Here is a 26,922-nt window from a genome sequence, read left to right as displayed (position 1 = left end):
GGTGAAACCCGCTGGAAATGAGTCAAATCTAACGGCAGCAGAGGTGCTGAGCTTCCAAACACATGTGGGTCAGGGCGGGGAGAACTCTGCCATGTAAATGCCCCTCCTGGGAGCTGAGGGGTCTGAGGCAAACAGCCATGCAAGGAAAGGAGTGTCCCTCCTCTTGGCTGGAAGGGACAGAGCTCCAACGACCAAGCAATGCTGCTGGGAATGACAGAGGTTGAATAAAGGGACTGTGGGATGAGGGAGAGCAAGAAGAGATCCCAGCAGATGTAAAATCCTCCGCAGTGAAAGGAGTATGTTTCCCTTCAGTTTTGCTGGGGAGTATTTGTTTTGCTTCTTCAAGTAGAGGTTCCCAGTTTCCCTGTGAAGAAGCCTGGGCTGTGTTCCTCCTCCCACCCAAGCCCTGGTGTGCCTGCAGGGGTTGAGGCTTCCTTATTCCTGACACAGCAGTGGGGCGTTGACATCTCTGCAGCAGCTTCCATCTCCTGCCTGGGTGCCAGGGATCTGCGTGGGAGTGCAGAGCTCACTTGATGTGCAGGATATGGGAGTGAAGCAGAACACTTACAGGCACTTCTTATGCGCTGCAAGAGAACGTGTTTGGCTTGTAAATAGAGCTAAAGTCACGCTGCTCTCTGGTTGTGTGGGCTCAGAGCAGCCCGGCACCCGAGCGGGTGACAGCGGGGACGCTGCAGGTGGCAGTCAGGACACTGGGCTGATGTTGTCTGTGGTGAGCAGCACCTTCCCCTGGGCATGGGAAAGATCATGGATGCACTTGTGTTACCCCACAGCTGCAGCCCCTCCTGTGCTCCCTCCTGCAGCTCCTCCACTGTCGTCCCACAGGAGCCAAATCAGCAGCTCCTGCAGAGATGAAAGGGGCAGTGAAATGGGATTTCATGTTCTTCCCTCCCAGGCACAGGAACTCTGGCTGTAAGGACCTTCCTGGAATGCTTCTGGCTGCCTAGCAGAGTCACTCTGCCATTTCCAGGTGTGGGTGTGCAGGTTGTGGCTGCTGGTGGCCCTCCTGCTCCAAACTGCCCTGCAAGGGCTGGCAAATTCTGACCCAGGCCAGTAGCACAGATCCACCCCGCTGCTCCCAGGCACTGCTGGGCTGCCAGCAGGATCTGAGCCTTGTGTGTGGTGCAGGGTCAAACTCAGTGAGCTGCTCTGTGACTGGAGCCAGGAAACATGTTCCTGGGCTCTTCCTGTAGAGCAAAGGGGAAAAAACAGCTAGGCAACGTTTTAGGCACTGACATATTCCCTGTAAGCTTGGGGCTGGATTCTCTTTCTCCCTGTGATAATTCTTTTCCTGGCCCAGGCCCCTGGTGTCCGTGTACTCCTTGTCCTGGGGAGCCACAGTGACAGCCACGTGTGGCCCTGGGCGTGAGCGCCATGAGCTGCAGAGCCATTGCATTGCTGGTGCTGGAGCCCTCAGTGGAGGAGAGAGCTCAGAAGTCCCTGACTCATCAGGAAGGTCTGTTGTGCCACTGCCAGCTGAGGGCCCGTGTCACGAGGCTGCAGTCGTTCCCTTTTGTGTGTCTCGGCGGCTGCAGAATGAATCCTCATGCTGGATTTTAGCAGGACAGGTACCTCTGCCAAGGTGCTGCTGTGGATGAGGGGAGAGGGCGCTCAGCTTGCACAGAGAGCACAGGAGCATCCTCTCCCTGACCTGTGGGACAAGCTAATCCTGTGCCTGCCTTGCTGTACACCTGCTGTGCCCCCCGTGTGCTCCCTGCCCAGCCCAGCGTGCTGCAGGGAGGGAGGGTCTGAACTGCAGAACTCTGGGGTGTGACAGAACCACTCTGGGCTGTTCCCACCAGGGCAAGAGGGAGCCTGGGACCCACCAGACCTGTCCCACGCTGTGCTGAGCAGGCTGGAACTGTGGGAAACTTTCCCAGCTAACTCCCAGGTAGTTCCCAGGTGCACTGGGGTGATCAGGTTGTTTCCCCAGGCATCCAGCACACAGCCACACTACCTGCATGGGCAGGTGTCTGCCCAGCCTTGCCTTGCAGCCTGGAGAGATGGGAGTTTGGCTTGGCACTGTCAATGCTCTGCTGCTGAGGTTTCCTCCCCTGTCACAAACCCAGCACCTTCCCAAGTTCTCCTTTGACGGGCAGAGAGAGGGGCTGCATGTTCCCCCTTGGTGTGTGGTCAGCTACTCCCACCTAGTCTTTTATTTCCCCAGGCTAAATTATTCTTATTTCAGTTTGTTAAAGGAAAGGTTTCATGCTGTTTTTATTGTAGTTGGACTTCCAACTGCTTATCAATGAGATCTTTTTGTTTCACATCCAACATTTTGGGGAGTGGTATCAGTGTCTGTGACCATGTCTACACCTGCTGCCTTTCCTTCTGTACATGGACTTTGTGCTTCCCCACTTCCTGGTGCTGATCTTTGACAGCTAAATGCCGAATCACAGGTCATTTTCATTTGACACACTTGTCCTGGTCCTGGCAAGCACCTGCAGCTCTTCCTGGGAGAGAGGTGCCAGTCCAGGCAGCCCTGTCCTGCCCACAGCTCCCACTGTGGGAGCCTGTCCTGCTGCAGGCCCTGGGGATGGCAGCTCCCCTTCCCCCTGTTTGACCTTTCCCTTCATTTGCCCCTTCTCTGCGCCTGTATTGCAATCTCTATAACACAGTTTCTAATAAAAGCTAATTAACATCCTCCTACCTTCCCAGGGCCTTCACTCCTTCATTGCCCTGGGTAGGAGACCCTCCTCTCCCTTGCATAAATAAATACCCCTCAGGGCCAGCCTGCACCTGGCACTGCCTCACACAGCTCCTGCTGAAAGGGGCCACCTCTTCTTGTTTGTTTTGCCAGCCTTTAGATGGCCCTGCTGGGGGTGCAGCCACACTGGGGTGTCCTGACATGTGTCCCACACTCTGGTGCCACATCCCAGCTCTGCTGACCAGGCTCTCCTTTCCTTACAGCTGAGTCCTTTAAGGAGTTTGCAGAGCTGCTGCACGAAGTGGAGCTGGAGAGGTCCATGATGGTAAGGAGATGGGAACTGGGCTCTGTCATTCCTGGCACAGCTGAATGCCAAATCCCAGCCACAGCAGCATGTGTGTGGTGTGAGGCTTCTCATCACAGGGAAGCTGGGAGCACAGGGATTGTGCTTTGTACTCATCTGGTCCCTGGTCCCATGGCCATGGGCCCTGAGCATGGGGCTGGCACCAGGTGTGAGGGGCTGTGGCTCTCCCAGGCAGAACAGGCAGGCACAGAGCCCCAGGCCCTGCAGCTGGAGGGGCAGCACTGTGTGCAGGCAGCTCAGCAGCTGCTTCTGTGGTGAAACCAAGGGTTAAAGAATAAGTGTTTTTGCTCAGTTTTTGCTGGGTGCAGGATGGCAGGTGTCCCTGAGCCCATCTGTGCTGGTCCAGCCCCTGCAGTACAATGTAATGCCATCCTGCTGCCATGTGCCCTCTGACAGCCTCTCCAGGGCTCCTCCAGAGCCAGTGCTGGCTTCCCACTTCACTCCTAAGTCCAGGAAAAACATGAAAGTTAGGCTCAGTGGAGAGCTTACAGCGTGCCAGGAATGTGCTGCTTGGCTCTGCGTTCCCCTGCCTCGTGCAGCAGCAGGAGCTCCTGCCAGGCTGCACCAGAGGGTCCATGGGCAGGCAAGGTACAGCAGGAAACTAGGAAGGCACTGAGATATTTCTTTATTATTAATTACATCCCAGGTATAGTGGCTCCTTTGGCAGTGGGGGAAGCAGTGGAAGGTATTGTTTCAGGGATTATGGGCACTGCCCAATTTTCAAAGTTGGTGGTTTTTGCCCTCTACTTGTGGGACCAGTTCTGTTTTACAGCAGCTCCCTCAGGAGGTTTCACACTCATTGTGTCCATCAGCTTTAAATTCCCTGAAGGGCTGTGGCTGTGTGGTGTCCTGTCCCCTTCTCTTCCCCTCTCCCTTCCCTGGAGCTTGGGGCAGAGCCTGTCAGGGAAGTGGGGATGGGAGGAGACAGCAAGCTGGTCCCAGTGCCAGGCTGGAGCTGGAGCCAGGGATACAAACTGGGATGAGATTTCACGTGGATTCATGGTAGTGGTGTGCAGAGCACCACCCAGGAAAGCATTTCTCCAACATGAGACAGGAGTGGAAGAGACACAGGCAGGCTTTCCCTTTCCCCTGGCTGTTCCTGTGACAGGTAGCCTTCTGGCTGAATTAAGGCAAGTCCATCCTTTATTTGAGAGCAGCCTTGTTGGATGAGGGCTGGGGACACCCCCTATCAATTACAGGATGCACCAAAGCCTCCTGGGACATGGTTGGGGTTTGCTCTGTTACCAATGGGGAAGAGCAGGTACACATGGCTTAAGTGAATTCACCTACAGGCAGAGAAGATTCCAGTCAAAAACATTAAAATCTCAGAGTTCTTGGCTTCTAGCCCTGTTCAGCCTCTGTTTAGGAGAAAATTGATCAGCATCCTGCAATTAAAATGCTTTTTCTTTGCACTGTAGGTACAGAATGCGAGTGATTTGCTGATCAAACCTTTGGAAAACTTCCGGAAGGAGCAGATAGGATTCACCAAGGTAGGGCTTGTTTGTTTGTTTTCAATGTAAACAGATTTGTTTTCTGTTACTGTGTTTGAATTCAGATTTTCCTCCTGTTGTTTTTAACAAGCAGACAGTTGCTCTGCTGCATTCTGACTTCAGGCACTCAGAAACTCCCTGTTCAATGCTGGCTTTCAGCTGCTGGCATGAGGGTTCGTGCTGTGACTTTTAGTCTGATTTTTCAATCATAAGAGGCTCCAAAGTCTTTTCCTGAATTCTTTGGGTTCTCTCCTGGCCCAATTCCAGCACCGCCTCTGTCCTGAGCAAGGAGTGCTTGTTTCAGCCAGGAGATCTTCCTTGCTGCTTTCTCTCCTCTCCCCTTTGTTCAGTCAGTGCTGTTGAGAATAAAATACTTTCTGCAGAGAAGAGTGCAGTAGAGTGGGAGGGAGGAAGGCAAGGAGGGAAAAAGGGAAGGAGGGGAAGCAGGAGAGGCCAGCAGGCAGAACCTGATTATAGTCATAGGGCTTTTGTTATGAAATATTTACATAAAGTATCTAATGAGTCTTTCAGATGGACCAAACTTTTAAAGAAACAAGCAATAAAAAGCAAATCCTGCACATGTGGAGCGCAAAAGATCATTTTTCCCTTGTCTGCTATCAAGAAGTCCAGGTTCCATGTTACTCAGCGGCAGCTTAAAATGGGGCTGGCTCTGACCCAGCTCCGAAATGGAGATGTTTTGGAGAACACTTGAGGCTTGGATTCAGCCCAGCCCATCTGGAGGCTTTGACATTTAATAAATACAGGGTTTGAGAGGAGATACTTGATGGCCCTCCTGCCCTTTGCCATGACCTGAGGGCTGGTGTGTGGAACCCTCTGAAGAGCTTACAGCCACGAGCATGGCAGAGGTGACCCCTGCTCGTGTGTCCCTCGGGCTGTTTTCTTCCCAGAGAGCCCTTAAGGTGTGTAAGGGCCACTTTGCCCCAGCCCAGAGCATGCTGTGCCCCCAGAACCGAGCTGCTGGCCGTGTGCCCGTGTCCTGGCTGCAGTGGCCGTGCCCAGGGGGTGGACACAGATCTCAGCAGGGCTGGTGCCATGGCCCCAGCACTGACACAGGTTCACCTAGCCTGCAGCCCCTCCTGGCTCCCTGTGGATGGGCAGGACGCTCAGGTGGAAGCACAGGGTGGTGACAGTGGCAGGACACTGCTCAGAGCAGCTGGAGAGGTGGCAGAGGGCAGAGGGCTGTTGCAGGTGGCTCAGCCGATGTAGTTTGGTTTGGGATTTTGTTTCTCGTGAGGAATATGAACTGCAGAGGTGCCAGGGCACCACGGTGGGAAGGGGGCTGTGCTGTGCTCCATGCAGGAGCTCACAGGGCAGCACCTTGCACCATGCCAGGATCACAGTGTGCCCGCAGGGAGGTACCACTGGCCCCAGCGCCACCCCAAAGCCTTGAGAGGGTGCGAGTTTGGGAGCGAGCCCCAGCCACTCCTCCCCCTTGTCCTCAGCTCCGACGTTTCCCCACCAGGAGCCTATGCCACACTGCTGGGGGGCTGCACTGTCAGGTGTCACCTGGGGCACAGAGCCTGCCTTCACCTACCAGCCTGCAAAGCATCTCCAGCTCATCCCCAGCTGGCAGCAGGAGGTGGGAAGTACAAATGAGGCTCCTCACAGCGGTGCTCTGTCAGTGTGGGTTCCTCCCATCGCTGCTGGGCCTGGCAGCACCCTGTGCTCCTGATCTGCACCAGGAGCAGAGGCTGAGGCTGGGCTGTGGAACAGGCTGGAGACATGACACAGAGAATTTGTGCCCTCTGCTTAGTTTCCGTATTTTGGCAGCGTCGCCTTCTGTGAGATGTTTTCTGTTCCCTTTGCGAGCTGCTGGAGCCAAATAGGAAGAGCCCTTGAATTGGGGCTTTGTGATGCCTCTGGCTGGAGCACAGCCAGTCTGACCAACACATCTGAGTCTGCATTCAGCCGTTCTCCTGGGACAAATGGAGTCTCCTCGGGAGGGGAGGGTGTGCTCTCACACAGGGCAGCCCTGGGCTGTCACTGGGACCTGCTCCAGCCACTCCCTCTGCCACAGCCCCATGGGGTCTCTGTTCTTGCTGTGCTGTGATGTGCCACATCACAGATAAGAGGGAGGCTCTGGGACCCCCTGAGCTGACCCATTTCCCAGCTCTGGCACTCATGGCAGGGGGTGAGTGTGGAAAGGAGCTGGTGCATATGGAGCTCCCATCCCTCCCTCTCCATAGCCTTGGGCCTCAGCTCCATGCTATGGGGCTGGGACACTTTGGGAAGAGCCTGGCCACACTTACTGAGTCGAGGAGGATTTGGGTAGAAAAGTTTAATTCCAGTTTCACTTGGAAGGAGACAGCTTTTAAAAAAACAACACAAAGCAAACCAAAAAAATCAGAGGGAAAAGCTTGTTTGGATGTACTGCAATGGCAAGAGGATGCTGAATAGCTGCAGTGTTCATCAAAATTTCTTCCATAGGAGATTACATATTCCTAAAAGGTCTTAGTTAATTATGTTATTAATTTCATTAATTACAATTTTAAAAGAAAGGGAGCATAATAACTTCTATTTGCTTTCATCTCTGGGAGCAGGGCCTAAGGAGGGAGAGAAAGCAGTGAAAGCATTTGAGAGAAAGCAAGTGGCTGAAGGAAAAATGCCAGGATGAACTGAGTGTGCTTTGATAGAACTGCTCTTTCTACACCCCTCAACTTTTTAGAAACCTGTTTCTGAATTAACTACTGATGCCTCATAAAAATGAGCTATGGTGATCCTCCATCCACTGCTCTTGCACCCAAACCCCTCATGTGTGGATGGAGATGGGGACTCCCAGCAGGAAAAGTGTGTTTAATTCCTTATGGAGAGGAGAAGTGGCCCTTGAGCTGGGCTTCTCACTTGCCACTCACGCCACCTCTCTGAAGATGGGAATTTCGGAGGATCCTAATTAACAACTAATGGTTAAGGAGGAATTTTGGCAAGTCCTTTTGCCCCTTTCCCCGTGGTGAGCTGGACCCGAAGCTGCCGAAGGGCTCTGGTGTCACCCCAGTGCCGGCAGCTGTCGGGGTGCAGGCAGGACCCAGCACACACAGAGCAGCCAGAGCTGTCCCACGGGCTCCTGCTCATTCCTGGGCACAGCAGTGCCTGTCAAAGCTTCCAGCTTTGCAGGGTTTTTGCAACCCACCTGCCTGCACTCGGTGGGATCTGCTCGGTTGCCCCCGTGAGCAGTAGAGGGAAGGTGGGTGGCTCTTGGACTTGGCAAACCCTTAATGGGAACGTGGTGCAGCCCTTTGCTGAATATTCATGAGGAACTAATTTGTGCTCATGTTTCCAGATTGTGCTTCAGTCTGGGTGATTTTTTTGTGTTGTTTTTTTTGTCTTGGCTTGCTCTGTTCAGCAGCCAACTCAGAAGGATTTGCAGGTCATTCTTCTGCTGTTCAGTTATATGTTAATTAGCCAAAGTGGGAATGATTGGCAAGCTCCCTCTTAGAGGCCCAAAACAGCATGCTGCACTGTGGTCCTGTAGCACATAGGTCCATCTTGGACATCATTCCCAGTGCCTTCAATCCCCAGGAAGAGCTCAGTGCTCCATGTCCCCAGTGCAGCCGTGTGCCCCTGCGTGCTGCGGGCGCTGGCAGAGGAGGAGGCTCTCCCCAAAGGAGTGAGCCTGCCTTCCCAGCTCCTGCTGCAGGAGTTCCACTGCTCTCCCAGGCTCTTCCTTTCTCTTCACCAGTCTTTCCCTGAGCAGAGGTGACCCCTCTTCCTCAGAACACACCAAGTCTCCCCACAGGGAGCTGCCCACCAGCTGGTGGTGAGCTGCTGCCTGGTGCTTTGTGGTCTCTCTGTAGCTGCAGGCTGTGGCGTCCTGTGGCCATCTGTGTGGGCACAACAGCCTCACACAGCTTGTGGCCTCCTCCATGGGTTCTTGTGGCCATCTGTACGGGCACCACAGCCTCCCACAGCAATGTCACCCCTCCTGGGGACAAGGCAGGAGCCACCTGCTCCCAGGCTGCTGCATGCAGAGGTACATCCCCCTGCCCATCCCATCCTGTTCCCTTGCCCCTTGCCACAGCTCCTGGTGCAGGTGAGCAGGTGCTCTCCCAGATGGAGAGCAGGAGAGGTTGGTCCCAGCTCTGGCCTGGAGTGTGGCTGTCTTCCCTTGTGGCATCTCCACAGGGTGGGGGCAGCTGGGTCACCCTAGCTGTGCTCCTTGCTGGTGGTGAGAGGCAGGGGAGGACTCCTGGAGTGGGCTCCAGCCCCATTCCTGCTGCACCTTCAGCTGCTCCCCCACAGCTCTGCTGAGGAACAGGGACAGCACCATCCCTGTGCTGCCACCACCCCTCTGCATGCCACCTTGGTGGAGACAGTGGAGCTCTTGGTTGGGCTTGGAGCTAGCTTTCCATGGCAGCACCTGCTTTTCAGTCTCAGGCCCTGCTGCTGGCACAGCCCTCTCCTCTGAGACGTGAGGAGGTGGCCACAGGAGAGCTGTGCCTGCAGCCCCACAGCTCTGCTTCCCTGCACTTCTGTGGCTTTGGGGTTTGGAGGCCCCTCATTAAGGAAATGGAAACAAGGCAAGTTCCTGGCTGCATGAGATGGGGCATTAATGGCACAGACAGCCCAGGAGTTTGACCTTACAGACACAGGAATTGTGTCTGCAAATGCTTTCACTGCGCTGGGTTTGGGTTTGCTGATCAGGGAGTTAGTCACGAGGGTGGTGGTTTGTTTTGATCATCCTTCCTGGCCTCAGTCCCGCAGTTGCTGCACTGATTAAATTAGGATTCACCCTTGGAGGACTCTACTCCTCTGGATTTGATGTAGATCTCTCTGTTCTGATATGTGAGGCTGCTAACACGGAGTCACAGTACCTGATACTGCAGGGGGTGATTCCAGAGGATGCACTTCCCTTCAGCTGTCCTGTAATTCCAGGGTCTGCAGGGCAGAATATGTAATTGCTGAGGTGAAAAGGTTTGCTGGGCTAAGCCTGCCCTGCTCCAGACAGTTACACATCAGCAGGGGTAGTCAGGTTGGTGCCATTTCCTCATGGTAATTGTGCTTTCACTGCAGCCATGTGAGAATCCTTTTCCCTGGAAAGCAGCTGGCAGGAAGGTTTGTTACTGTTTTTGGAAACCACCTGTGCTGAGCCCAGGGGTTTTGGGAGCCCCCAGGCATCCTGCTGCAGGACATCCTGACAGACAGATGGAATAGTCCATACAAGTGGAATGGGGAAGCAAAACTTCAGGCAGGGGAAGCTGTGGTCACTAACTGAATTAATGAGGAAAATTCCCAATAGCCAGCAGTCTGGCAGAGTCCATCTGCTCTGGTTTGTGGTGACACTGGTGTATGCTGTGTTTGCTTATCCATGCATTTCTGAGTGGGGGCAAGAGAAGAGGATTTCAGGGCTTTCAGGAGCTAGATGTCAAAAGATACCAGTAATTCCCCAGGAATCTGGAACTGCTTCCCACTTTCTTGAGCTTTCAGAAGCCAGACAGACATCTGGACATCCCATACATGCTTGCACTGTGTGTTCACCAGCTCTCAACTGCTTGGACCTGGCACAGAGGCTGCTGCCAGGCTGGAATTTCCTGATTTTAGTAATTTAGTTGCCTTCCAGGAATCCCTGATATGTCAGATACCATCTGAAGTGGGTATTTGTCAAGCTGGCCCCTGCTCTGGTTTTTTTTTTTTTTGTGATCACCAGTGTCACAGTCAGTGCAAGGCAGGAGCCAGCAGCCTGGTGCTCAGTTCTGCTGCTCCCTGCCTGCTCCCAGGGTTCCTTCTTGAGTGTCTCTGTTTGCTGCTTTCACTCATTTGTGCTCTCTTTGCACCACTGCTGACAGGCAGATGAGGATTTCCTGCCTGTCTGTCGACCTGCCAGGCTTCTGCTTTCCCTCTGGTACTCTTCAGAAACAGATGATAAACTCTTTAGAACAGAAAGTTGCCGAAATCTAATGAACCTTTTCTTGACCTTGACGTGCCTCTGACATTTCAGTGTTTGCCCAGTTGTTTCTGGGCTGTGTGAATAGCATGTCAGGAGATGGTGAGCAGGTTTTTGATGTATGAGTACATCTTCAGTTTACTGGATATTAAGAGATTGAGAGAGGGAACAGCACCTCATCAGTGGGGCTTTTTGCCATGATGTTGGCATGAAAAAATACTTCTTGTGCCACAGAGTATTGCTAGACTGGGTCTTGAGGTGTAATTGCATCCAAGATAGGCAAGGAGCTGTGAAAGCAGAGCAAATGAGAAGTGGCCTTCTCATTTGGCTGTGTTGGCAGAATTTGTCCACGGGAATACAGAATTGCACAAAGGATCTTGGTGTTGATGCATGTTCTTATCTGGAAAATGCCAATAACTGGTTCTGCTTCAACCTCTTGCAGGAAAGGAAGAAAAAGTTTGAGAAGGATGGTGAGAAGTTTTACTCTATGCTGGATCGCCACTTGCATTTGTCTTCCAAAAAGAAGGAATCTCAGTTACAGGAGGTGTGTATGGAATTTTTCTCAGAGTTAGGTCCAGAAGCAACAGCACCTAGGTTTTAAAAGAAGGGAGAGGAATCATCCCTTCCAGTAACCTGTTGAAATTGATAATCAGTGAAATCTACCCAAAGCCTGGATTCTCTGTGAGACCGGGGAGATCAACTTCATAGTTCTCCTGGGTCTGTTGGATGCTGGTAGTGGCTTTAGACATTGTCATTGCTTGTTGTCACCTTGATGGTGAAGGGCAGTGACCAGTGGCACTGGCACAGCTGGGGAGTGGCCACCCTTTCACCTGGGGGAAGTGCTCTGGCTGAAAAGTAACCAGTTATTATTCCTTTTGTTGGCCTGGCATCCTGCCTTGCTGCTGGTGCCTTTGGGTGCCTGTGGGGGCAGGCAGAGGAGGGGGGTTCCTTCCAGCTGGTGCTGCTGCAGGCACATTGCAGCAAAGAAGGAAACCCAGCTGTTCCAGCCCACACCAGAGCAGCTGGATCTGGTCAGATCTGTCAGACCAGTTGTCAAATGAACCTATGAGCATGTCTGCAAGGCTCTGGTGTGTGAGCTCTGGGAGCATTGTGTGCTCCTGCCACTGCTGCAGCTCCAGAATTGCTGGTTCTGGGACACAGATGGAGTCAGGCAAGAGGGTGGTGATGGTGGCCTTGTCAGGAGAAGAGGTTTGTGCTAAAATAATAAATGAGCTTTGGGAAAACCTTGTCCTTGGAGAGTGAGAAGAGGTTTTGGACCCTTGAATGAAAGGGAGCAAGAAATGGTCAGACTTAGAAGAATATCCAGAGTTCCAGTTCACAGCTGGACACCAGACAGGTTTTTAGTGAGGACTGAATTATGTGTGGGCTGACAGACAAAAGCAAGTCAAATATTTTCAAACTACATGTGATGTATTTTCTTTTTCCACCTTTCCCTCTTTCTTCCAGGCTGACCTTCAGGTGGACAAAGAGAGACACAATTTCTTTGAGTCCTCCCTCGAGTACGTGTACCAGATCCAGGAAGTACAAGAAAGCAAGAAATTCAGTATTGTGGAGCCGGTAGGAGTTTCCTTTTCTCTCAGTCTCATTGGTTGATTCTCAGATGTGCTGGCAGTGGCAGGAAGGGATGAGTTTCCAGGCTGGATTAGGTCCTGTGGGGCAGGAGTTAACCCTGCACCCTTGGCTTGCTGCAACTTGATAGCCTTAGTGGTGCTTGGAGCACTGTGAAGCCCCAGTCCTGTTTCTTCTGGCTGTCTGTGGATCCTGAGGAACAGGTTGAACACTGTACAGAGCTACAGGTCTTGTTATGGCTTATCCTGGCCCCCTTGGGTTTGGTAAGTACTGTCTGCAGAGGGACAGACCTGCCCTGCTCACCTGTGCCAGCCTGGCCTGCAGGGTCCCAGCCCAGGGTGGTGGCTCTGCCCCAGTGCCAGCTGCAGTGGAGTGTGGGATCCTGTGGATCTTGTGGATGAGCACTCTGCAGATCTTCTCTGGGTCTCCCTGCAGGCTCTTTCCTTCTGGGTGTTTTTTTCAGACAGATGTGTGGGTGGTACCTTGGGCTTTAGGAACACTGTGGTGGATAAGCTGTACCAAGGCTGGCATTCCAAAGTTGTGAGGAAAAAATATTTGTATATGTAATTTCTGTAACCCCACACTCTGTCCATCCCTGCTTCCATTATAAACACAGAAGTTCAGTGTGTCACTTCCCCCCATTGCAGGTGCTGGCATTTCTCCACAGCCTCTTCACTTACAACAACCTGACAGTGGAGCTGACGCAGGATTTCCTCCCATACAAGCAGCAGCTCCAGCTCAGCCTGCAGAACGTGAGTCCCTGCCCAGCTGAAGGACTTTTCTTTGTGACTTCTATTCTCATTTGGATTTACACACCTCTGATGGCAAGGTCTTTCCACCCAAGCAGTCTGGCCATGTTTGCATTGTTGCAGATACCGTTATTTCCTTCTCAGTTCATGTGGGTTTTCCCCTCTCCTGCATGGGACAGTTCCCATGTCTGTGAAATTATTTTCTCTGGAAGGGGCTACTGCAGTTGCATCATTTAACCTGGTGCATAAACAAGCCTGAGATTTTCTTTCAGTTTCACAAGATTGAAATTGTACTCTAAGGCCTCTAACCTTGATCTTAATGGTATTGGCTTCCTACAGGCTTGCTACGTGCTTTGGTAAGCTCCTCTGTTGGCCAAGTGTGTTCATGGGGTAGAATATCTGAGTCCTTTTTTTTTATCCTCAGTCTTTCCTGTCTGTTCTTCATTTCTGTGGAACAACAGCCATAAATCTGAGCCAAGATGGTTTTGCTGGTGGCTCATTAATTGGTCCAGGTAGTACTCCATCAAAATGCCTGGATTTTGTACCCCCTGTTGATGTGACTCTTTCATCCTAAGCAGTGTAGCATGATCCTTTGGGAATCAACACCTTTGGGAGCAGAACACACCTGTTACCTGAGCAACAGTGTGAACAGGAGCTCAGCTGCTGCCTCTGCTCCAGCCAGCCTTGGAACGTGCTGAAGTTCCTTAATTAAGGGAACAAGTGGCCTCCCAGCTGTGGCACTCCAGCACCATCTCTGCACACAATGTGTCTCTTCAGTCATCCCTTAGAGCTCAGTGGTTCTTCTAGCCAGTTTCCATGTGGATTTGTGGAGTGGCTTCCATGTTTCGTACCTTGGGAACTGACTCATTTCTGCTACAGCACTGCAGATTTATCTAGGAATAAATGACCTACTGCTCACTTTTTGCTCATGTTCAAATATGTTTCTGTTTGTTTTCTGTTACCAGACAAGGAATCACTTTTCCAGCACACGGGAGGAGCTGGAAGATCTGAAGAAGAGGATGAAGGAAGCGCCTCTAACCTGCAAGCTGCCCGGGCAGCCGACCATAGAGGGCTACCTGTACACTCAGGAGAAATGTAATGGCTTTGGGATGCACCTGGATGCAACAGGGAACGTGCAGGCCTGGGCTGCCCTGACATAACCCAGCTGTGGGCTGTATTCAGCATCTCTGCCCAGGCCAGCCCTGCTGCAGGGGGTGTCAGCACTGCCAGGGCACGGCATGCCCAGGGTGTCACCTTCTGCCAGTGCCCGAGGTGTCACTGCTGCAGTGCCTGGCGAAGCACCAGCAGCCTCAGCTTTGTCAGCAGTGGCACCGAGCTTTGTCCAAGTGACTTATCTGTGACAGCACAGGGCTAATTGCCCTGCGCTCCAATGAGATGGGATTTATGACTCCAGAGCCTGGAGCTCTGGCAGGCTCTGCCTTGGCTGTGTTTTACCAGGATGAATCTGGTGTCCTGCCCAGCCTCCCTCTGGCAGCCTCTGCAGGCAGCTGAGCACAGCCAAGGTGGAACCAGTGCTGAGTTAAGCTGCTCAGAGCGAAACTTGTAATTCTGAGCAGAATCAAATCAGACCAAATACAGCTTTTTCCAAACCCTTCCTGCAGCTCTCAATGGCCATGCAGCAGGAATGCTCAGGGGACATAAGTCTATACAAAATCGTGACCTCTGAGGCTACAGACAACTTTGTAAGCATTCATTTTTAATCCTAGATAGAAATCTATTTATACAAATATATGTCTGTTTATCTTGCTTTTAAAAGAAAGCACAGTCAGTAATTTTAGATCCCAAATGTGGCATGTTCCTGCAGGCCAGTGGCTATTTGCTGCCTCTATTTATGCTTCCCTATAAATAAAGTATGAAGAGTTGTTCTTCCTGACGGTTGCAACTTAAAAACAAATTACAGGAAAAAATACCAGTTGAATTATTTCCTATAAAGGGATTCAGGTAAGAAAACAGAGAAAAGTGTCAATGAATCCCGAAATAGGAACTTCAGAGTATTTTAAAGCTGCTGTTGTCTTTATTATTGAGTTTTCACCCACAGGAAAAAGTAGTGAGGTTTGTGAAACAGACATTCAGGACATGTAGGATCCTGCCAGTGTAGGTCTTGGCTGGGCTTGGCCAAACCAGCCTGGCTTGTGGTCAGAGTCCCACAAACGCCCTTTCACCAGCAGGGAGCTGGGAGGGTGCTGAAGGCAGCTGCTGTCCTTCTCTTCCTTTCTCCTCCTCCCTTCCTCCATCTCCTCCTCTCCTCCTGCTTCTCTCTTCAGCTCCTCCCCTTTCTCCTCCTCCTCTCCTCTTATTCTCCTGGCTTTTGCCCATGGAGACATCTTCGAGGGAGATGTCCCTCGGGGCTGGCAGTGTCCATCCCCAGAGAGGAGAGGACATGTGGGCAGCACTGCCCATGCCTTGCTGACTGCACTCAGCTGCAGCCCTGTCCCTGATTCCGAACTCTCACGTGTTCTGCAGGGGCGCTGGGCATCTCCTGGGTGAAGTATTACTGCCAGTACGAAAAAGAGGCAAAAACCTTACGGATGACACCCATAGACCAGAAGCCTGGAGCTAAGCAGGTGAGTTTGATGTTGGCAAACACTGACCCAACCACCAGGCCCACCTTCCACCCATGTATGGCCTCCGTCCCCGTAACAGCTGACCCTGCAGAGGGGTGGGCTCTGTCCCCTCCCTGCCTCCACAGGGCACTTTGTCACCTGGAAGAGGCACCCCTGTGAGGAGAGGTCTCACTCCACTGTGTCCCTGGGAGCCCAGGCCCTGCAGGGCTTGGCAGCAGACCTGGGCTGTGTGACATGAGAGATACGAGACTGTGCTGGCCCGTGAGTTTGGTCTGGGGTGAAGCTGGTGCCTCTCTGGAGCAGCTGATGTTGCTCCTTCCCTGTGCACAGGGGCTGGGAGCCACAAAAACTGTGGCAGCCACTGAAGTGCCGGAATGACTCAAGGTACTATGGGAGCTACTGCTTCCAACTGCAGCATTTCCTTACCTCAGCATGTGCTCACAGCACTGGTTTGTGGTTTAATTTCTGCTCTCAGCACTGGTTCTGTGAGGCTGGGACAGTGTAGGGAGAGGAAAGGGCCGAGTTTTCCAAATTACCGACTCCATTCCGGACTCCGGGAAAAATCCGGTCCGGGTTTTCCAAATTACCGACTCCATTCCGGACTCCGGGAAAAATCCGGTCCATGTTTTCCAAATTACCGACTCCATTCCGGACTCCGGGAAAAATCCGGTCCGGGTTTTCCAGGTTGCCGACTCCATTCCGGACTCCGGGAAAAATCCGGTCCGGGTTTTCCAGGTTGCCGACTCCATTCCGGACTCCGGGAAAAATCCGGTCCGGGTTTTCCAAATTACCGACTCCATTCCGGACTCCGGGAAAAATCCGGTCCGGGTTTTCCAAATTACCGACTCCATTCCGGACTCCGGGGAAAATCCGGTCCGGGTTTTCCAGGTTGCCGACTCCATTCCGGACTCCGGGAAAAATCCGGTCCGGGTTTTCCAGGTTGCCGACTCCATTCCGGACTCCGGGAAAAATCCGGTCCGGGTTTTCCAGGTTGCCGACTCCATTCCGGACTCCGGGAAAAATCCGGTCCGGGTTTTCCAGGTTGCCGACTCCATTCCGGACTCCGGGAAAAATCCGGTCCGGGTTTTCCGAATTGCCGACTCCATTCCGGACTCCGGGAAAAATCCGGTCCGGGTTTTCCAAATTACCGACTCCATTCCGGACTCCGGGGAAAATCCGGTCCGGGTTTTCCAGGTTGCCGACTCCATTCCGGACTCCGGGAAAAATCCGGTCCGGGTTTTCCAAATTACCGACTCCATTCCGGACTCCGGGAAAAATCCGGTCCGGGTTTTCCAGGTTGCTGACTCCATTCCGGACTCCGGGGAAAATCCGGTCCGGGTTTTCCAGGTTGCCGACTCCATTCTGGACTCCGGGGAAAATCCGGTCCGGGTTTTCCAGGTTGCCGACTCCATTCCGGACTCCGGGAAAAATCCGGTCCGGGTTTTCCAGGTTGCCGACTCCATTCCGGACTCCGGGAAAAATCCGGTCCGGGTTTTCCAGGTTGCCGACTCCATTCCGGACTCCGGGAAAAATCCGGTCCGGGTTTTCCAGGTTGCCGACTCCATTCCGGACTCCGGGAAAAATCCGGTCCGGGTTTTCCAGGTTGCCGACTCCATTCCGGACTCCGGGAAAAATCCGGTCCGGGTTTTCCAGGTTGCCGACTCCATTCCGGACTCCGGGAAAAATCCGGTCCGGGTTTTCCAAATTACCGACTCCATTCCGGACTCCGAGAAAAATCCGGTCCGGGTTTTCCAGGTTGCCGACTCCATTCCGGACTTCGGGAACAATCCGGTCCGGGTTTTCCAGGTTGCCGACTCCATTCCGGACTCCGGGAAAAATCCGGTCCGGGTTTTCCAAATTACCGACTCCATTCCGGACTCCGGGAAAAATCCGGTCCGGGTTTTCCAAATTACCGACTCCATTCCGGACTCCGGGAAAAATCCGGTCCGGGTTTTCCAGGTTGCCGACTCCATTCCGGACTCCGGGGAAAATCCGGTCCGGGTTTTCCAGGTTGCCGACTCCATTCCGGACTCCGGGAAAAATCCGGTCCGGGTTTTCCAGGTTGCCGACTCCATTCCGGACTCCGGGAACAATCCGGTCCGGGTTTTCCAGGTTGCCGACTCCATTCCGGACTCCGGGAAAAATCCGGTCCGGGTTTTCCAGGTTGCCGACTCCATTCCGGACTCCGGGGAAAATCCGGTCCGGGTTTTCCAAATTGCCGACTCCATTCCGGACTCTGGGAAAAATCCGGTCCGGGTTTTCCAAATTACCGACTCCATTCCGGACTCCGGGGAAAATCCGGTCCGGGTTTTCCAGGTTGCCGACTCCATTCCGGACTCCGGGAAAAATCCGGTCCGGGTTTTCCAGGTTGCCGACTCCATTCCGGACTCCGGGAAAAATCCGGTCCGGGTTTTCCAAATTACCGACTCCATTCCGGACTCCGGGAAAAATCCGGTCCGGGTTTTCCAAATTACCGACTCCATTCCGGACTCCGGGGAAAATCCGGTCCGGGTTTTCCAGGTTGCCGACTCCATTCCGGACTCCGGGAAAAATCCGGTCCGGGTTTTCCAGGTTGCCGACTCCATTCCGGACTCCGGGAAAAATCCGGTCCGGGTTTTCCGAATTGCCGACTCCATTCCGGACTCCGGGAAAAATCCGGTCCGGGTTTTCCAAATTACCGACTCCATTCCGGACTCCGGGAAAAATCCGGTCCATGTTTTCCAAATTACCGACTCCATTCCGGACTCCGGGAAAAATCCGGTCCGGGTTTTCCAGGTTGCCGACTCCATTCCGGACTCCGGGAAAAATCCGGTTCGGGTTTTCCAGGTTGCCGACTCCATTCCGGACTCCGGGAAAAATCCGGTCCGGGTTTTCCAAATTACCGACTCCATTCCGGACTCCGGGGAAAATCCGGTCCGGGTTTTCCAGGTTGCCGACTCCATTCCGGACTCCGGGAAAAATCCGGTCCGGGTTTTCCGAATTGCCGACTCCATTCCGGACTCCGGGAAAAATCCGGTCCGGGTTTTCCAAATTACCGACTCCATTCCGGACTCCGGGAAAAATCCGGTCCATGTTTTCAAACTTACCGACTCCATTCCGGACTCCGGGAAAAATCCGGTCCGGGTTTTCCAGGTTGCCGACTCCATTCCGAACTCCGGGAAAAATCCGGTCCGGGTTTTCCAGGTTGCCGACTCCATTCCGGACTCCGGGAAAAATCCGGTCCGGGTTTTCCAGGTTGCCGACTCCATTCCGGACTCCGGGAAAAATCCGGTCCGGGTTTTCCAAATTACCGACTCCATTCCGGACTCCGGGAAAAATCCGGTCCGGGTTTTCCAGGTTGCCGACTCCATTCCGGACTCCGGGGAAAATCCGGTCCGGGTTTTCCAGGTTGCCGACTCCATTCCGGACTCCGGGAAAAATCCGGTCCGGGTTTTCCAGGTTGCCGACTCCATTCCGGACTCCGGGAAAAATCCGGTCCGGGTTTTCCAAATTACCGACTCCATTCCGGACTCCGGGAAAAATCCGGTCCGGGTTTTCCAGGTTGCCGACTCCATTCCGGATTCCGGGAAAAATCCGGTCCGGGTTTTCCAGGTTGCCGACTCCATTCCGGACTCCGGGAAAAATCCGGTCCGGGTTTTCCAAATTACCGACTCCATTCCGGACTCCGGGAAAAATCCGGTCCGGGTTTTCCAGGTTGCCGACTCCATTCCGGACTCCGGGAAAAATCCGGTCCGGGTTTTCCAAATTACCGACTCCATTCCGGACTCCGGGAAAAATCCGGTCCGGGTTTTCCAGGTTGCCGACTCCATTCCGGACTCCGGGAAAAATCCGGTCCGGGTTTTCCAGGTTGCCGACTCCATTCCGGACTCCGGGAAAAATCCGGTCCGGGTTTTCCAAATTACCGACTCCATTCCGGACTCCGGGAAAAATCCGGTCCGGGTTTTCCAAATTACCGACTCCATTCCGGACTCCGGGGAAAATCCGGTCCGGGTTTTCCAGGTTGCCGACTCCATTCCGGACTCCGGGAAAAATCCGGTCCGGGTTTTCCAGGTTGCCGACTCCATTCCGGACTCCGGGAAAAATCCGGTCCGGGTTTTCCAGGTTGCCGACTCCATTCCGGACTCCGGGAAAAATCCGGTCCGGGTTTTCCAGGTTGCCGACTCCATTCCGGACTCCGGGAAAAATCCGGTCCGGGTTTTCCAAATTACCGACTCCATTCCGGACTCCGGGAAAAATCCGGTCCGGGTTTTCCAGGTTGCCGACTCCATTCCGGACTCCGGGAAAAATCCGGTCCGGGTTTTCCAAATTACCGACTCCATTCCGGACTCCGGGAAAAATCCGGTCCGGGTTTTCCAAATTACCGACTCCATTCCGGACTCCGGGAAAAATCCGGTCCGGGTTTTCCAAATTACCGACTCCATTCCGGACTCCGGGAAAAATCCGGTCCATGTTTTCCAAATTACCGACTCCATTCCGGACTCCGGGAAAAATCCGGTCCGGGTTTTCCAGGTTGCCGACTCCATTCCGGACTTCGGGGAAAATCCGGTCCGGGTTTTCCAGGTTGCCGACTCCATTCCGGACTCCGGGGAAAATCCGGTCCGGGTTTTCCAGGTTGCCGACTCCATTCCGGACTCCGGGAAAAATCCGGTCCGGGTTTTCCAGGTTGCCGACTCCATTCCGGACTCCGGGAAAAATCCGGTCCGGGTTTTCCAGGTTGCCGACTCCATTCCGGACTCCGGGAAAAATCCGGTCCGGGTTTTCCAGGTTGCCGACTCCATTCCGGACTCCGGGAAAAATCCGGTCCGGGTTTTCCAGGTTGCCGACTCCATTCCGGACTCCGGGAAAAATCCGGTCCGGGTTTTCCAGGTTGCCGACTCCATTCCGGACTCCGGGAAAAATCCGGTCCGGGTTTTCCAAATTACCGACTCCATTCCGGACTCCGGGGAAAATCCGGTCCAGGTTTTCCAGGTTGCCGACTCCATTCCGGACTCCGGGAAAAATCCGGTCCGGGTTTTCCGAATTGCCGACTCCATTCCGGACTCCGGGAAAAATCCGGTCCGGGTTTTCCAGGTTGCCGACTCCATTCCGGACTCCGGGAAAAATCCGGTCCGGGTTTTCCAGGTTGCCGACTCCATTCCGGACTCCGGGAAAAATCCGGTCCGGGTTTTCCAAATTACCGACTCCATTCCGGACTCCGGGGAAAATCCGGTCCGGGTTTTCCAACTTACCGAATCCATTCCGGACTCCGGGAAAAATCCGGTCCGGGTTTTCCAGGTTGCCAACTCCATTCCGGACTCCGGGAAAAATCCGGTCCGGGTTTTCCAACTTACCGACTCCATTCCGGACTCCGAGAAAAATCCGGTCCGGGTTTTCCAGGTTGCCGACTCCATTCCGGACTCCGGGAAAAATCCAGTCCGGGTTTTCCAGGTTGCCGACTCCATTCCGGACACCGGGAAAAATCCGGTCCGGGTTTTCCAAATTACCGACTCCATTCCGGACTCCGGGAAAAATCCGGTCCGGGTTTTCCAGGTTGCCGACTCCATTCCGGACTCCGGGAAAAATCCGGTCCGGGTTTTCCAGGTTGCCGACTCCATTCCGGACTCCGGGAAAAATCCGGTCCGGGTTTTCCAGGTTGCCGACTCCATTCCGGACTCCGGGAAAAATCCGGTCCGGGTTTTCCAAATTACCGACTCCATTCCGGACTCCGGGAAAAATCCGGTCCGGGTTTTCCAGGTTGCCGACTCCATTCCGGACTCCGGGAAAAATCCGGTCCGGGTTTTCCAAATTACCGACTCCATTCCGGACTCCGGGAAAAATCCGGTCCGGGTTTTCCAGGTTGCCGACTCCATTCCGGACTCCGGGAAAAATCCGGTCCGGGTTTTCCAGGTTGCCGACTCCATTCCGGACTCCGGGAAAAATCCGGTCCGGGTTTTCCAAATTACCGACTCCATTCCGGACTCCGGGAACAATCCGGTCCGGGTTTTCCAGGTTGCCGACTCCATTCCGGACTCCGGGAAAAATCCGGTCCGGGTTTTTCAGGTTGCCGACTCCATTCCGGACTCCGGGAAAAATCCGGTCCGGGTTTTCCAGGTTGCCGACTCCATTCCGGACTCCGGGGAAAATCCGGTCCGGGTTTTCCAGGTTGCCGACTCCATTCCGGACTCCGGGAAAAATCCGGTCCGGGTTTTCCAAATTACCGACTCCATTCCGGACTCCGGGAAAAATCCGGTCCGGGTTTTCCAAATTACCGACTCCATTCCGGACTCCGGGAAAAATCCGGTCCGGGTTTTCCAACTTACCGACTCCATTCCGGACTCCGGGAAAAATCCGGTCCGGGTTTTCCAGGTTGCCGACTCCATTCCGGACTCCGGGAAAAATCCGGTCCGGGTTTTCCAGGTTGCCGACTCCATTCCGGACTCCGGGAAAAATCCGGTCCGGGTTTTCCAAATTACCGACTCCATTCCGGACTCCGGGAAAAATCCGGTCCGGGTTTTCCAAATTACCGACTCCATTCCGGACTCCGGGGAAAATCCGGTCCGGGTTTTCCAGGTTGCCGACTCCATTCCGGACTCCGGGAAAAATCCGGTCCGGGTTTTCCAGGTTGCCGACTCCATTCCGGACTCCGGGAAAAATCCGGTCCGGGTTTTCCAAATTACCGACTCCATTCCGGACTCCGGGAAAAATCCGGTCCATGTTTTCCAAATTACCGACTCCATTCCGGACTCCGGGAAAAATCCGGTCCGGGTTTTGCAGGTTGCCGACTCCATTCCGGACTCCGGGAAAAATCCGGTCCATGTTTTCCAAATTACCGACTCCATTCCGGACTCCGGGGAAAATCCGGTCCGGGTTTTCCAGGTTGCCGACTCCATTCCGGACTCCGGGAAAAATCCGGTCCGGGTTTTCCAGGTTGCCGACTCCATTCCGGACTCCGGGAAAAATCCGGTCCGGGTTTTCCAGGTTGCCGACTCCATTCCGGACTCCGGGAAAAATCCGGTCCGGGTTTTCCAACTTACCGACTCCATTCCGGACTCCGGGAAAAATCCGGTCCGGGTTTTCCAGGTTGCCGACTCCATTCCGGACTCCGGGGAAAATCCGGTCCGGGTTTTCCAAATTACCGACTCCATTCCGGACTCCGGGAAAAATCCGGTCCATGTTTTCCAAATTACCGACTCCATTCCGGACTCCGGGAAAAATCCGGTCCGGGTTTTCCAGGTTGCCGACTCCATTCCGGACTCCGGGAAAAATCCGGTCCGGGTTTTCCAGGTTGCCGACTCCATTCCGGACTCCGGGAAAAATCCGGTCCGGGTTTTCCAACTTACCGACTCCATTCCGGACTCCGGGAAAAATCCGGTCCGGGTTTTCCAGGTTGCCGACTCCATTCCGGACTCCGGGAAAAATCCGGTCCGGGTTTTCCAAATTACCGACTCCATTCCGGACTCCGGGAAAAATCCGGTCCATGTTTTCCAAATTACCGACTCCATTCCGGACTCCGGGAAAAATCCGGTCCGGGTTTTGCAGGTTGCCGACTCCATTCCGGACTCCGGGAAAAATCCGGTCCATGTTTTCCAAATTACCGACTCCATTCCGGACTCCGGGGAAAATCCGGTCCGGGTTTTCCAGGTTGCCGACTCCATTCCGGACTTCGGGGAAAATCCGGTCAGGGTTTTCCAGGTTGCCGACTCCATTCCGGACTCCGGGAAAAATCCGGTCCGGGTTTTCCAGGTTGCCGACTCCATTCCGGACTCCGGGAAAAATCCGGTCCGGGTTTTCCAGGTTGCCGACTCCATTCCGGACTCCGGGAAAAATCCGGTCTGGGTTTTCCAGGTTGCCGACTCCATTCCGGACTCCGGGAAAAATCCGGTCCGGGTTTTCCAAATTACCGACTCCATTCCGGACTCCGGGGAAAATCCGGTCCGGGTTTTCCAGGTTGCCGACTCCATTCCGGACTCCGGGAAAAATCCGGTCCGGGTTTTCCGAATTGCCGACTCCATTCCGGACTCCGGGAAAAATCCGGTCCGGGTTTTCCAGGTTGCCGACTCCATTCCGGACTCCGGGAAAAATCCGGTCCGGGTTTTCCAGGTTGCCGACTCCATTCCGGACTCCGGGAAAAATCTGGTCCGGGTTTTCCAAATTACCGACTCCATTCCGGACTCCGGGGAAAATCCGGTCCGGGTTTTCCAGGTTGCCGAATCCATTCCGGACTCCGGGAAAAATCCGGTCCGGGTTTTCCAGGTTGCCGACTCCATTCCGGACTCCGGGGAAAATCCGGTCCGGGTTTTCCAGGTTGCCGACTCCATTCCGGACTCCGGGGAAAATCCGGTCCGGGTTTTCCAGGTTGCCGACTCCATTCCGGACTCCGGGAAAAATCCGGTCCGGGTTTTCCAAATTACCGACTCCATTCCGGACTCCGGGGAAAATCCGGTCCGGGTTTTCCAAATTACCGACTCCATTCCGGACTCCGGGAAAAATCCGGTCCGGGTTTTCCAGGTTGCCGACTCCATTCCGGACTCCGGGGAAAATCCGGTCCGGGTTTTCCAGGTTGCCGACTCCATTCCGGACTCCGGGAAAAATCCGGTCCGGGTTTTCCAGGTTGCCGACTCCATTCCGGACTCCGGGAAAAATCCGGTCCGGGTTTTCCAGGTTGCCGACTCCATTCCGGACTCCGGGAAAAATCCGGTCCGGGTTTTCCAAATTACCGACTCCATTCCGGACTCCGGGAAAAATCCGGTCCGGGTTTTCCAGGTTGCCGACTCCATTCCGGACTCCGGGAAAAATCCGGTCCGGGTTTTTCAGGTTGCCGACTCCATTCCGGACTCCGGGAAAAATCCAGTCCGGGTTTTCCAGGTTGCCGACTCCATTCCGGACTCCGGGGAAAATCCGGTCCGGGTTTTCCAGGTTGCCGACTCCATTCCGGACTCCGGGGAAAATCCGGTTCGGGTTTTGCAGGTTGCCGACTCCATTCCGGACTCCGGGAAAAATCCGGTCCGGGTTTTCCAGGTTGCCGACTCCATTCCGGACTCCGGGAAAAATCCGGTCCGGGTTTTCCAGGTTGCCGACTCCATTCCGGACTCCGGGAAAAATCCGGTCCGGGTTTTCCAGGTTGCCGACTCCATTCCGGACTCCGGGAAAAATCCGGTCCGGGTTTTCCAAATTACCGACTCCATTCCGGACTCCGGGGAAAATCCGGTCCGGGTTTTCCAGGTTGCCGACTCCATTCCGGACTCCGGGAAAAATCCGGTCCGGGTTTTCCAAATTACCGACTCCATTCCGGACTCCGGGAAAAATCCGGTCCATGTTTTCCAAATTACCGACTCCATTCCGGACTCCGGGAAAAATCCGGTCCGGGTTTTCCAGGTTGCCGACTCCATTCCGGACTCCGGGGAAAATCCGGTCCGGGTTTTCCAGGTTGCCGACTCCATTCCGGACTCCGGGAAAAATCCGGTCCGGGTTTTCCAGGTTGCCGACTCCATTCCGGACTCCGGGAAAAATCCGGTCCGGGTTTTCCAGGTTGCCGACTCCATTCCGGACTCCGGGAAAAATCCGGTCCGGGTTTTCCAGGTTGCCGACTCCATTCCGGACTCCGGGAAAAATCCGGTCCGGGTTTTCCAGGTTGCCGACTCCATTCCGGACTCCGGGAAAAATCCGGTCCGGGTTTTCCAGGTTGCCGACTCCATTCCGGACTCCGGGAAAAATCTGGTCCGGGTTTTCCAAATTACCGACTCCATTCCGGACTCCGGGGAAAATCCGGTCCGGGTTTTCCAACTTACCGAATCCATTCCGGACTCCGGGAAAAATCCGGTCCGGGTTTTCCAGGTTGCCAACTCCATTCCGGACCCCGGGAAAAATCCGGTCCGGGTTTTCCAAATTACCGACTCCATTCCCGACTCCGGGAAAAATCCGGTCCGGGTTTTCCAGGTTGCCGACTCCATTCCGGACTCCGGGGAAAATCCGGTCCGGGTTTTCCAAATTGCCGACTCCATTCCGGACTCCGGGAAAAATCCAGTCCGGGTTTTCCAGGTTACCGACTCCATTCCGGACTCCGGGAAAAATCCGGTCCGGGTTTTCCAGGTTACCGACTCCATTCCGGACTCCGGGAAAAATCCGGTCCGGGTTTTCCAGGTTGCCGACTCCATTCCGGACTCCGGGAAAAATCCGGTCCGGGTTTTCCAAATTACCGACTCCATTCCGGACTCCGGGGAAAATCCGGTCCGGGTTTTCCAGGTTGCCGACTCCATTCCGGACTCCGGGGAAAATCCGGTCCGGGTTTTCCAGGTTGCCGACTCCATTCCGGACTCCGGGAAAAATCCGGTCCGGGTTTTCCAGGTTGCCGACTCCATTCCGGACTCCGGGAAAAATCCGGTCCGGGTTTTCCATGTTGCCGACTCCATTCCGGACTCCGGGAAAAATCCGGTCCGGGTTTTCCAGGTTGCCGACTCCATTCCGGACTCCGGGAAAAATCCGGTCCGGGTTTTCCAGGTTGCCGACTCCATTCCGGACTCCGGGAAAAATCCGGTCCGGGTTTTCCAGGTTGCCGACTCCATTCCGGACTCCGGGGAAAATCCGGTCCGGGTTTTCCAGGTTGCCGACTCCATTCCGGACTCCGGGAAAAATCCGGTCCGGGTTTTCCAACTTACCGACTCCATTCCGGACTCCGGGAAAAATCCGGTCCGGGTTTTCCAGGTTGCCGACTCCATTCCGGACTCCGGGAAAAATCCGGTCCGGGTTTTCCAAATTACCGACTCCATTCCGGACTCCGGGAAAAATCCGGTCCGGGTTTTGCAGGTTGCCGACTCCATTCCGGACTCCGGGAAAAATCCGGTCCATGTTTTCCAAATTACCGACTCCATTCCGGACTCCGGGGAAAATCCGGTCCGGGTTTCCCAGGTTGCCGACTCCATTCCGGACTCCGGGAAAAATCCGGTCCGGGTTTTCCAGGTTGCCGACTCCATTCCGGACTCCGGGAAAAATCCGGTCCGGGTTTTCCAGGTTGCCGACTCCATTCCGGACTCCGGGAAAAATCCGGTCCGGGTTTTCCAGGTTGCCGACTCCATTCCGGACTCCGGGAAAAATCCGGTCCGGGTTTTCCAGGTTGCCGACTCCATTCCGGACTCCGGGAAAAATCCGGTCCGGGTTTTCCAGGTTGCCGACTCCATTCCGGACTCCGGGAAAAATCCGGTCCGGGTTTTCCAGGTTGCCGACTCCATTCCGGACTCCGGGGAAAATCCGGTCCGGGTTTTCCAGGTTGCCGACTCCATTCCGGACTCCGGGAAAAATCCGGTCCGGGTTTTCCAGGTTGCCGACTCCATTCCGGACTCCGGGAAAAATCCGGTCCGGGTTTTCCAGGTTGCCGACTCCATTCCGGACTCCGGGAAAAATCCGGTCCGGGTTTTCCAACTTACCGACTCCATTCCGGACTCCGGGAAAAATCCGGTCCGGGTTTTCCGAATTGCCGACTCCATTCCGGACTCCGGGAAAAATCCGGTCCGGGTTTTCCAGGTTGCCGACTCCATTCCGGACTCCGGGAAAAATCCGGTCCGGGTTTTCCAGGTTGCCGACTCCATTCCGGACTCCGGGAAAAAT

At 54.2% G+C, this 26,922-nt stretch overlaps 1 protein-coding gene across 2 annotated transcripts in view; it reads left to right on the top strand.

Annotated features, from left to right (window-relative positions):
• Nucleotides 1–26,922, top strand: part of OPHN1 (oligophrenin 1) — a 161,055-nt gene that overhangs the window by 15,775 nt on the left and 118,358 nt on the right. For both annotated transcript variants that reach the window (XM_086850957.1, XM_086850956.1), the window contains exons 3-9: nt 2,929–2,990; nt 4,448–4,519; nt 10,861–10,962; nt 11,886–11,996; nt 12,656–12,760; nt 13,723–13,852; nt 15,242–15,342. In XM_086850957.1, coding sequence (XP_086707083.1) covers nt 2,929–2,990; nt 4,448–4,519; nt 10,861–10,962; nt 11,886–11,996; nt 12,656–12,760; nt 13,723–13,852; nt 15,242–15,342 — 683 coding nt within the window. The remainder of the gene's footprint in view (nt 1–2,928; nt 2,991–4,447; nt 4,520–10,860; nt 10,963–11,885; nt 11,997–12,655; nt 12,761–13,722; nt 13,853–15,241; nt 15,343–26,922) is intronic.

This window comes from Cyanistes caeruleus, chromosome 14, assembly GCF_971803275.1.
Source record: "Cyanistes caeruleus chromosome 14, bCyaCae1.hap1.1, whole genome shotgun sequence".
Lineage (NCBI taxonomy): Eukaryota > Metazoa > Chordata > Aves > Passeriformes > Paridae > Cyanistes > Cyanistes caeruleus.
Note: the sequence above shows the minus strand (reverse complement) of the source record. Positions and strands in the feature narration are given on the sequence as shown.